Consider the following 11,800-nt stretch of genomic DNA (forward strand, 5'->3'; position numbering starts at 1 on the left):
TCTTCTAAAAGGCATCCAGGGCATAAGATTGCAGTGTGTTTCTGGGAGAAAGGAGATGAAGGGCAAGGTAAACTCCATGGCCTCTAGGTGCGTCACTTAGTTGGATGTCACGTTCATAGACGTGTGCCTTCATGACTGACATGGATCTCTGATGACTGGTGTAGCCATGACAATCACCTTGTTTAGGGATCCAGAACAGCCTAGAAGATGTTCAGTATTCTTCCCCATAGGCAGCATTCCTTCCCATTCTGCCTTGCCCTAATAACTCATTCTTTGAGAGTGAGTCTGGGGTGTGGGAGAGAAGGTAAGTTCGCGATTTCTCTCTGTTTTAATGTCAACCCTTTCTGCCAGGAAGCCTAATCCCTTTGAGATGCTGCATGGGGCTTTTCAGGTGGTGCAGTGGTGAAGAACCCATCTGCCGTTTAAGGAGACACAAGAGACACGAATTCGATCCTTGGGTTGGGAAGATCTCCTGGAGGAGGAAATGGCAACCCACTATAGTATTCTTGACTGGAAAATTTCATGGACAAATGAGCCTGGCGGGCTACAGTCCATGGGGTTGCAAAGAGTCGGACATGACTGAGTGACTGAGTGTGATCGCACACACCCCCCCACACACACCCACACACACCCACACACACCCACACACACCCACACACACATGGTTTCTGGTCAGCTGGGTTTTAAACTAGCATCTGGGGGCTGGGAGGAGCATCAGTGAGTGAGTGAGCAGACAACCCCTGAGTCTTTTCAGGGTGAGGGGACCTGCCTCTTCACCACATGCCACAGGGCTCTTGTCACCTCCTTGTTCCGAAGGGTGTAGATGATGGGGTTCAGCATGGGTGTGATGACCGTGTAGAACAGGCTGAGGATGCGGTTCATGGTGACAGAGGAGCCTGCCCGGGGCCGGATGTAGGTGATGCTGGCCGTTCCAAAGAAGAGGAAGACCACGAGCAGGTGGGAAGAACAAGTGGAAAAGACCTTTCGGCGGCTCAGGGTGGAGGCCATTGCCAGGATGGCACTCAGGATGTGGGCATAAGAGGTGACAATCAGAGAGAAGGGGACCATGATGAAGACCACAGTGGCCATCATCACAGAGACCTCGCTCCTGTGCTTCCCAGCACTTGCCAATCTCAGTACTGGCAGAATGTCACAGAGGAAGTGAGGGATGACTGGGTGGCTGGGGAAAGGCAGGGTGAAGATGAGGGAGGAATGGGTGGTGGCTGTGATGATGCCCATGAGCCAGGAGATGCCCACCATGGCCATGCAGGCCCACCAGCTCATGAGGGTGGAGTAGTGCAGGGGCTGGCAGATGGCAGCGTAGCGGTCATAGGCCATGGCTGTGAGCAGGCAGCACTCTGAAATGCCCAGGACAATGAAGACATACATCTGGGCTGCACAGCCCAAGAAGGAGATGGCACGGGGGTGCGGGAAGGCCAGGTCAGCCAGTGTCCTGGGCACAATGTCGGTGGTGTAGAGTAGCTCCACCAGGGAGAGGTGGCGCAGAAAGAAGTACATGGGAGTGTGTAGGGTGCGGCTGGCCTGTGTGAGGAGGATGATCAGAGAGTTACCCAGCAAGGTCACCAGGTAGACCAGCAACACCCCCCAGAACAGGGGGCCTTGCAGGGCCCTGAGGTCGGAGAATCCCAGAAGGAGGAATTCAGGCAAAGTCTGATTTTCTTTAGCCATAAGTTCAGGCTGGAGCCTATGGCACAACCAAAAAAGAGATGTTAATATAGAAACAATTGGCCTTTATGTAATTTAGTAAAGCACTTTTCATACAGTCCCTCTTGAATCAACTGAGATAGGCTACCCACTCCAGTATTCTTGGACTTCCTTTGTGTCTCGCTTGGTAAAGAATCTGCCTGCAGTGTGGGAGACCTGGCTTTGATACCTGGGTTGGAAAGATCCCCTGGAGAAAGGAAAGGCTACCCACTCCAGTATTGTAGCCTGGAGAATTCCATGGATGGTATAGTCCACGGGGTTGCAAAGAGTTGGACATGGCTGAGCGACTTTCACTTTCAAGGGTCATATATTTCAGCATGACAGTGCTCAGATGTTATCTAAAACATCTTAGAAGGATGTTGTGTAGTGTCTCTGAGCATCTTCAGTCATGGGGAACTCACCATCTATTTAGGTAGCCCCCTTTAGCACTGGCCTCCTCTGCCTGTAGGACAAGTCTTCATTCATTGGTCTTGGCCAAATTCTCATATCTTGTAGAATGTCAAAGCCCTTTTGTACCAGAAAACTTTCAAATATTTGAAGAAAGAACCTTTGCCAATGCTCTCATGAGACATTACTTGTATCTCAGTTTCAGCACTTTTTAGAGAAGAGTCTCTACTGTAAGGTCCTACAGTAAGGGTAGGTTGGGGGAGTTTGTAGGGGGCTGTCTGTTTTCACATTAGCTGGGGAACCAGTGCTGGGTCCCCACCAGGCACTATGCTAAAAGATTTAATATTCATGAAACCCTTGGATATTCACAAACACACTATGACATAGAAACCTTTTTTTCTCTGATTTACAGATGAGCACATGAAAGCTCAGACAGTATCTTTCTCAAAGTCACACATCTATAACAGAGAGTTTGGGCTCAAATCCTAGAGTTTGGAGTTCTGTCTAACTCCAGCTCCTGTGCTCTTGATCACTAAGTTATCAACTGTCTTAGAGGCTAATTTAATCACCAGAACAACTAGTATGGTACGCTGCACATGCCAAGTGTTCAGCTAAAGATTTATTAAATGAATGAATGCACTAATAAACACAGGGGGATTGATGAACAAAAAGGTTAAGGGATTTGCTTAAAGTTATGCAGCTAGTTGGACAAAGGTGGGAAACTGGTCCCAAGTCTTTGAGAAGTCAGGGTTCCCAAGATTTGCAGAGCTTGTATTACCCCTATTTACCCCACACATGAAGATTAGCTAGTCATCTTCATCTTTAAGCAGGCGAGTCTCCAAGTTCTGCCCATTGCTCAGACCCTTAACCTTCCCCCACCCTCATTTTGTCCACTCACTGTATTTTTGGTTTTAAGTCATTTAGTCTGTAGCTGACACTTAGACATTGATGCATGCTCTGCAGTATCTCAGTTGACTTTATAATAACTCTAGTGATAGTTGTTATTCTGTCACTGCAATAAGGAACCAGAGCTCCAAGAGCTTCAATTACTTCTTCAAGATCACACCATAACAGAGTGGATGGTGGAACCAGAACTGTAACTTGGGACCTGAGGCTTCAACCACCATACCTACGGTATCTCCAGTGAGGTCGACAGCCTAACCGTACGCTTCTGGGAGATGAACTCCATCTAGTCAGTTTGGACAGCAGTATCTGAGTCCCTTTTCCTCTTGACTCTGGTCAATAATCCTTCAGATTATCAATTCACTTAAATAATCTATGGGCTAGATTGTGCTGTTTTTAGAGTTTAAAAATAATATCTTTGCAACTAAAATATTTAAAAAATATTTGGAGTAAAGTCATCTATGATTTTCCCATCTTGGTTAAATTTCTTTCTCGTGTATTGCCCTCAAGTCTTTATCCTGCTGCAAACCCATCTTATATGCTTTTAATCATAGTGCATATACTAATTTGTCTTTTCCCTTTCCTTTTCAATGCTTGCCAGAGCCATTTTGCCATGAGATCACATAATATTCTGAGGGTTCCTTTTAAAAGCTCTTGTAGTCGTCCATTGAATTTCTCTACCAGCATTCAACAAATACCTCTCATATTCTTGCAACTCAAATTCTTCCATTTTGAGGGATAGTTTAGATAATGATGCAAATATTATATTCATGTGTGTCTCTTGTTGGTTCTGTTAACTTACTCCCTTGGGAGAAATTTCTGGGAGTGGGATAAGAGTGTGGACATCCATGCACTATATAATTTTGGATTTCTTTTAACTGGACACAAGTGGCAATCCCAACCTCCCCTCCTTCCCTGAGTAAAGCTGGAATTCTCCTTCATCCTGTCTGTCCTCACTAAGGCCTCTCCCTCCAGACTCACACTTCTTTGCCATGCTATGAACATCTCTTTGGCCTTCCTTGGTGGCTCCGCTTGGTAAAGAATCCACTTGCAATGTGAGAGACCTGGGTTTGATCCCTGGGTTGGGAAGATCTCCTGGAGAAGGGGATGGTACCCATTCCAGTATTCTGGCCTGGAGAATTCCATGGACTGTATAGTCCATGGGGTCACGAGGAGTTGGACACAACTGCCGGACATGAACATCTCTTTTTTTTTTTTTTTTGGCATTTATTCTTCCAATTTTATTTTATTTTTAAACTTTACATAATTGTATTAGTTTTGCCAAATATCAAAATGAATCCGCCACAGGTATACATGTGTTCCCCATCCCGAACCCTCCTCCCTCCTCCCTCCCCATACCATCCGTCTGGGCCGTCCCAGTGCACCAGCCCCAAGCATCCAGCATCATGCATCGAACCTGGACTGGCAACTCGTTTCTTACATGATATTTTACATGTTTCATTGCCATTCTCCCACATCTTCCCACCCTCTCCCTCTCCCACAGTGTCCATACATTTCATCCCAAAACAATGAATTTCACCTTTTTCTCAAGCGCACATGGAACCTTCTCCAGGATAGATCACATCCTGGGCCATAAAGCTAGCCTTGGTAAATTCAAAAAAATAGAAATCATTCCAAGCATTTTTTCTGACCACAATGAACATCTCTTTACTCCCAGTCCCCTAGTGACATTTTCCCCTGAGATATCATCTGGGAGAAGTGTCTCCTGCATCCTTCACTCTCCCCACTTTTCCCTCAGCTCCTGTCACCCCTGTATCCACTCTGCCTTTGTTGGTTCCCACTTCAGCTTCTCTTATCTCCATATACGCTGTCAGAGTTGGAACATTCATCAGAGACATACAGGCCCTGAGGCCACAGTTATCTTTTTCAAAGTCTCCCACAGAGGAACAGAGAGGACGAAGTGTCCTTCTGGGTCATAGAGAGAGGCTGAGGTTCTTTTTAAGATAAAATTTATTTTAAATTGTGGCTTAAAATCACACAACATGAAAGTTTTCACCCTAACAATTTTTTTGTATACATTCTTTGGTAGTATTAAATATATTTACCTTGCTGTGCAACATGTCTCCAGAACTTTTTATTTTGTAAACCTAAAACTCTATGCCATAGCATTGACATATATACAATATCATGTGTAAAATAGATAACTAGCAGGAAGCTGCTATATGACACAGGGAGCCCAGTCTGGCACTCTGTGACTACTTAGAGAGATGGAATGGAGTGGAGAGGGAGGTTCAACAGGGAGGGGTTATATATATATATGCATAATAATGTATAGTATATGCATAATTATGACTTATTCATGCTGATGTATGGCAGAGACCACCACAATATTGTAAAGCAATTATCCTCTAATAAAAAATATGAAAAGAAATAAAAAAAACTCTATACCTGTGAAGCAACAATATCTCATTTCCCCATTCCCATCACTCTTTTTAAGGCAGATATCCACCCCATCCCCTGCCTCCATCACCCCTTCAATAAGTCTTCATGAGACAGAAAGATAGATAAATTGGTCAGTTAGTTGGTATATGGTTGGATCAAGGCTGTATATTGTCACCCTGCTTATTTAACTTATATGCAGAATACATCATGAGAAACGCTGGGCTGGAAGAAGCACAAGCTGGAATCAAGATTGCCGGGAGAAATATCAATAACCTCAGATATGCAGATGACACCACCCTTATGGCAGAAAGTGAAGAGGAACTAAAAAGCCTCTTGATAAAAGTCAAAGAGGAGAGTGAAAAGGTTGGCTTAAAGCTCAACATTCAGAAAACTAAGATCATGGCATCCAGTCCCATCACTTCATGGGAAATAGATGGGGAAACAGTGGAAACAGTGGCTGACTTTATGTTTTTGGGCTCCAAAATCACTGCAGATGGTGATTGCAGCCATGAAAGTAAAAGACGCTTACTCCTTGGAAGGAAAGTTATGACCAACCTAAATAGTATATTGAAAAGCAGAGACATTACTTTGCCAACAAAGGTCCATCTAGTCAAGGCTATGGTTTTTCCTGTGGTCATGTATGGATGTGAGAGTTGGACTGTAAAGAAAGCTGAGCACTGAAGAGTTGATGCCTTTGAACTGTGGTGTTGGAGAAGACTCTTGAGAGTCCCTTGGACTGCAAGGAGATCCAACCAGTCCATCCTAAAGGAGATCAGTCCTGGGTGTTCATTGGAAGGACTGATGCTAAAGCTGAAACTCCAATACTCTGGCCACCTCATGCAAAGAGTTGACTCATTGGAAAAGACCCTGATGCTGGGAGGGATTGGGGGCAGGAGGAAAAGGGGATGACAGAAGATGAGATGGCTGGATGGCATCACTGACACGATGTGCATGAGTTTGAGTGAACTCCGGGAGTTGGTGATGGACAGGGAGGCCTGGCGTGCTGCAATTCATGGGGTCGCAAAGAGTCAGACATGACTGAGCGACTGAACTGAACTGAACTAACTGAACTGGATCAACAGGTAAGTGTGAATAACTGGCTAGATGGCCAGCTGATGAGCGATGAATATGTGGCTGGCTGGCTGCACTGCTGGTCACCTCAGAGAGTCCTGAATACAGGAAGTGAGGCTCTTGAAGGGTACACTGGAATAGGCAGCAGTTCTGAGGGGTAGATTTGTCATCTTGGAGGCTGGGCTTCTGAATTCTACTTGGGGATTTGGGAAATGGGGAAAATAGGGGAGGAAGGCAGTCTTATTTTTTAATATTTATTTTTATTTGGCTGCGCTGGGTCTTAGTTGCAGTATGTGGGATCTAGTTCCCTGACCAGGGATAGAACCTGGGTGCCCTGCATTGGGAGCACAGAGTCTTAGTCACTGGACCACCAGAGAAGTCCTGAGGGAAGTCTTTATTGGCAGGGAAATCTTGGGAAGCATAGTCAAACAGTTTTTCTTTTTCTTTCAAGTTTTTTCTTTTTCCCTGAAGTATTAATGGGAACTCTGCATGGGGTAGTGTTTGTGCATTTGTATGTGCAGGTTGTTTCTTCTGGGGAGCATATGGAGGACAAAGGAGGATGCATCCAGGTCCATCTGTGGGCTATGAGATGAGGACCATCAATAAGAACTTGAGAAGAATGTCCTAAGTTCTCATCAGACACTGACCACAGATAGTGTGGAGGCTATGAATGCACTGACCTGCACTCACTAGCCACTGCCTCAACCCCACCACTTAACCACACACAACCCATCCTATTAGGCACACTACAAGCATGCGTATCACAGGATTGCACAATTATCACATGGTATGACCCATCCCATAGCACAACTACTCACAGTACACGCTCAAAGGTTTGCATATTCTGAATATATACACTTGCCTGCTGTATTATTTGCAGCTTTATCTGATAGAAATTGTCCAGGGTTTCCTGTTTCCTTCTCATCCCTTCTCTCAGTCTGGCCAGGCTTGTGACCTCTAAAACATATTTTTGCAAATGAGTAGTAGAGAGCTGGGAAACCTCCCCTGGCCTCTTTTCTCCCTGACCAGGTATAGGTATTGGCTTCCAGCCCAGAGAGACAGCTTGTAAGGCCCTGAGCAAGTCCTGATCTATCCCCTGTTCCTCCTTTTCTGTCCCTGGGCAGGGTCTAATCTTATTAGGGAAAGGTCCAAGGCTGCCCAGCAGTCTGTGGGCCACTTACTGGGAGAGGTGGAAATGGCCACCAGGCTAGAGTGGGGCTGATGGGCACAGGCTTAGGTTCTGTTGTTCTCTTTCTCCTCTGTGAGACTTGACCTCTGTGGCTCCACAGTTATTCTACTGCTGATGCTGTACCTCTACCCCTGGGGATCTGGGAGGCTCTGACTCTTGGGGGCTCCTTGAGTAACTCTGAACTGATATAGTATCATGGGCTGGTGATTCTAAGTCTCCAATGATTGCTGCATCCTTTTTCCTCTCCTTAGTCTCATTTTTTTTTTTTTTTTTTGGGCCAAGCTATGTCCTCATTTTCCGCATACCTTGTTCCTCTCCTGGCTAACTTTGTTTCCTCACACATTGTAGGATTTTCTTTGTCACAAATGACATGAGACTTGAGGGTCTCCCTCCATTATGTCTAGAATCTCATGATGGGCAATTCGTTCCTCTGTGTGAAACCTTGGCTCCTGTTAAATGTAGATCCTTCTGGAAAACTCTAGAAGTTAATAACAGTGAAATATGGTTGAATCAGATTGATTTTCATGCCTGGTTTTCTTTTTAGATGGAAAGTGTTCCAGTGAACCCATTACCCATCAGTTCATGGCAAAGAGTCAGGGTTTGCATCAATGTTCAGGTGGCCCCTCATGTTACTGCAGATGTTCTTAGTGGGGTTTTTACCCAAAGAACTAAGCTTTATGAATGTTTATTTTATTTTATTTTTTTTATGAATGTTTAACATGTCTGGGAAAATTGGTGAAATTTGGGAATAGAACATAGGTGTTACCTGGAATAGCTTGGGCCTTTCCCTCAACTCTTGATGCCCTCTAGTTGATGCTTGTCTTCACTTTAAAAGAAATTTTATTTATTTATTTGGCTGCCCAAAGTCTTAGTTGTGGCATGAAGAGTTTTCAGCTGTGGCTGGGGAACTCTTAGTTGAGGCATGTGGTATCTAGTTCCTTGACTGGGGATCGACCCAGGGCTCCCTGCATTGGCACCATGGAGTCTTAAATCACTGGACCCCCCCCCCCCCTTTTTGTCTCCTCTTTTTATCTACCCTTCTCTCCAATTGTCTCTATTACTCCACTGATCCTTTCTTATTGAGATCACCAACAACCCTCATCTTACCAAATCCAATGGATAATTTTCAGTCTTTATCTTATTGAGTCTCTCAGCAATATTTGACATACTTGACCTACTTTCCTTCTTGTTGCTGCTGCTGCAGCTAAGTCGCTTCAGTCGTGTCCGACTCTGTGCGACCCCATGGACTGCAGCCTACCAGGCTTCTCCGTCCATGGGATTCTCCAGGCATGAACACTGGAGTGGGTTGCCATTTCCTTCTCCAATGCATGAAAGTGGAAAGTGAAAATGAAGTTGCTCAGTCGTATCTGACTCTTAGCGACCCCATGGACTGCAGCCTACCAGGCTCCTCCATCCATAGGATTTTCCGGGCAACAGTACTGGAGTGGGGTGCCATTGCCTTCTCCCCCTTTCCTTCTTAAAACTTTCCTTTTTAAATTCTGTGATTTCTACACTTAAATCTTTGACCATGGCTTCTATTATATATATAGGTGAATGCTGCTGCTGCTAAGTTGCTTCAGTCGTGTCCGACTCTGTGCGACCCCATAGACTGCAGCCCACCAGGCTCCCCCGTCCCTGGGATTCTCCAGGCAAGAACACTGGAGTGGGTTGCCATTTCCTTCTCCAATGCATGAAAGTGAAAAGTGAAAAGTGAAAGTGAAGTCGCTCAGTCGTGTCCGACTCTTCGTGACCCCATGGTCTGCAGCCTACCAGGCTCCTCCATCCATGGGATTTTCCAGGCAAGAGTACTGGAGTGGGGTGCCATTGCCTTCTCCAATATAGGTGAATATCTCTCCTTAAATGTCTTTTCGGCATCTCAAACTTACCATGTCCCAAGTAGAACTCTTGTTCCTCTTCCAAGCTTCCCTGTCAATAGTAAGGGACCTGTTATCACTCAGTTGCCCACATAAAAAATCTGACTGTCTATTTTAATACATTTATTTTATAACACTGCGTATTCAAATTCTCAGCAAAGCCTGTTAATCCTGCATCCAAAATTTAATCCCAAGCAACCACCTCTTACCATCTTTGCTGCTAAATTTGCAGTCTAGCTGATTGTCCCTCTCCCTCACCAGAGTCATTCTTGTTCCATCTCTTGTCTCCACCCAGCCAATGTGATTTTCTCCAAGTATAAGTCAGATGGTATCATTTTCTTTTTTTTTTTCCCAGAAAATACTTTATTTATTTATTTATTTTTTTATCCTCTTTATTTTTTTTAAATTTTATTTTATTTTTTAAACTTTACATAATTGTATTAGTTTTGCCAAATATCGAAATGAATCCGCCACAGGTATACATGTGTTCCCCATCCTGAACCCTCCTCCCTCCTCCCTCCCCATACCATCCCTCTGGGTCGTCCCAGTGCATTAGCCCCAAGCATCCAGTATCGTGCATCGAACCTGGACTGGCAACTCGTTTCTTACATGATATTTTACATGTTTCAATGTCATTCTTCCAAATCTTCCCACCCTCTCCCTCTCCCACAGAGTCCATAAGACTGTTCTATACATCAGTGTCTCTTTTGCTGTCTCGTACACCGGGTTATTGTTACCATCTTTCTAAATTCCATATATATGCATTAGTATACTGTATTGATGTTTTTCCTTCTGGCTTACTTCACTCTGTATAATAGGCTCCAGTTTCATCCACCTCATTAGAACTGATTCAAATGTATTCTTTTTAATGGCTGAGTAATACTCCATTGTGTATATGTACCACAGCTTTCTTATCCATTCATCTGCTGATGGACATCTAGGTTGCTTCCATGTCCTGGCTATTATAAACAGTGCATTTTCTTTCTTTAAATCTTCTAATAGGCCAATAGCTTCTCATTTTAGATAAACTATAGACTCCTTCACTTGATTTATAGGACCCTAATAATTTAGTCCCTGTGTTTATGCATGTCTTTTTATTCTTTTTTTTTTTTTGCCAAGCCATGTTGCTTGAAGAATCTTAGTTCCCCCATCAGGGATTGAACCTGGGCACTCCAGCAGTGAAAGTGATGAGTCCTAATCATTAGATCACCAGGGAATTCCCAGCATGTCTTTTTATTCTGATGTTTTGACATGTGGGTAGACCACTCCTCTCAGGGTCAGCTAATTCCTAAGGATAAGAAATTACTTACTTGGAAGCATACCTTTCATATGCAAACCAAGCAATCTAGAGTCCATACCCACAGCCATCAGCGTTATTGAGCTCTGATATCTGGCTTGGTACCAGACAACTAGAGACAGCCCCTAAACTCAGAGCCAATAGAAATTATTAAAACTAGCTAATACTAAACTTGTCTACGTTGCCTATTCTGCCTACATGGCCTTACCCATTCCTTCCCATGAAAAGCACAATAAAGGCTCCTGCTCATGTTATCTCCTAGTTCCCTCTGCCTGTTGATTGACCCTAGTACTACTTCATGTGGCTCTGCATGATCTGGCATGCTCCACCATCTTGGGGACTGTGAATAACAATCTATCTTTTCAATAGCAATTAATTCCTGATCTATTGCCCTCACTTGTTTTTTGGCCCAGCATGTGATCTATCCTGAAGACTGTTTCATGTGCATTTGAAAAAAAGTGTGTATTCTGCTGCTTTTGGATGAAATATTCCATATATATCTATTACATCATATAATCTGTCATGTCACTTGAGGCTAGTGTCAGAGCAGTAGTGCATCTCACTTATGGGTGGATCTGGGTCCTGGGATCTCTGACTATAGGGCCCTGGGGGTCCTAAAGCTGGTGTTTGCCCACTGATAGGCTGGTCTCTTTCCTGAAAAAGTTGGCTGTGGGGCCTGGGATGTGCCAAAGCTTGTGTTGACCCCACTGGTGGGTGTGATTGGGTACTGGGGCTTCTGGCTGAGGGTCCAAGGTGTCTCAGAGTTGCTCTTGTCATGTTGGTGGTTGGGGCCAGGGCCCAAGGTGTCTGGGGACAGGCACCAGCCTGCTGGTGGGTGGACTGTGTCCTGCCACAGCAGGTTGCAGGTTTGTGCTGGTCCTGGAGCTGGTGTCTAGCCCCTGATGGGTAGGTACAGCAAGGGCCTAGGGGGTCTTAGGCTGGTGTTGTCTC

General features: G+C 44.7%; 1 protein-coding gene across 1 annotated transcript; it reads right to left on the reverse strand.

Moving 5' to 3' along the window:
- Positions 1-750: 750 nt before the first annotated feature.
- LOC133248845 (olfactory receptor 10P1-like) lies at positions 751-1,689 on the reverse strand. Its single transcript, XM_061419134.1, has one exon. It carries the CDS (start codon positions 1,687-1,689, stop codon positions 751-753), a length of 939 nt encoding a protein of 312 aa, XP_061275118.1.
- Positions 1,690-11,800: the final 10,111 nt, after the last annotated feature.

The sequence above is a fragment of the Bos javanicus genome, chromosome 5 (assembly GCF_032452875.1).
Source record: "Bos javanicus breed banteng chromosome 5, ARS-OSU_banteng_1.0, whole genome shotgun sequence".
NCBI classification, from domain to species: Eukaryota; Metazoa; Chordata; class Mammalia; order Artiodactyla; family Bovidae; genus Bos; species Bos javanicus.

Bases quoted from the DNA above. Each gene is read 5' to 3' on its own strand.
- LOC133248845 (XM_061419134.1), bottom strand. From the start codon at position 1,689: ATGGCTAAAGAAAATCAGACTTTGCCTGAATTCCTCCTTCTGGGATTC.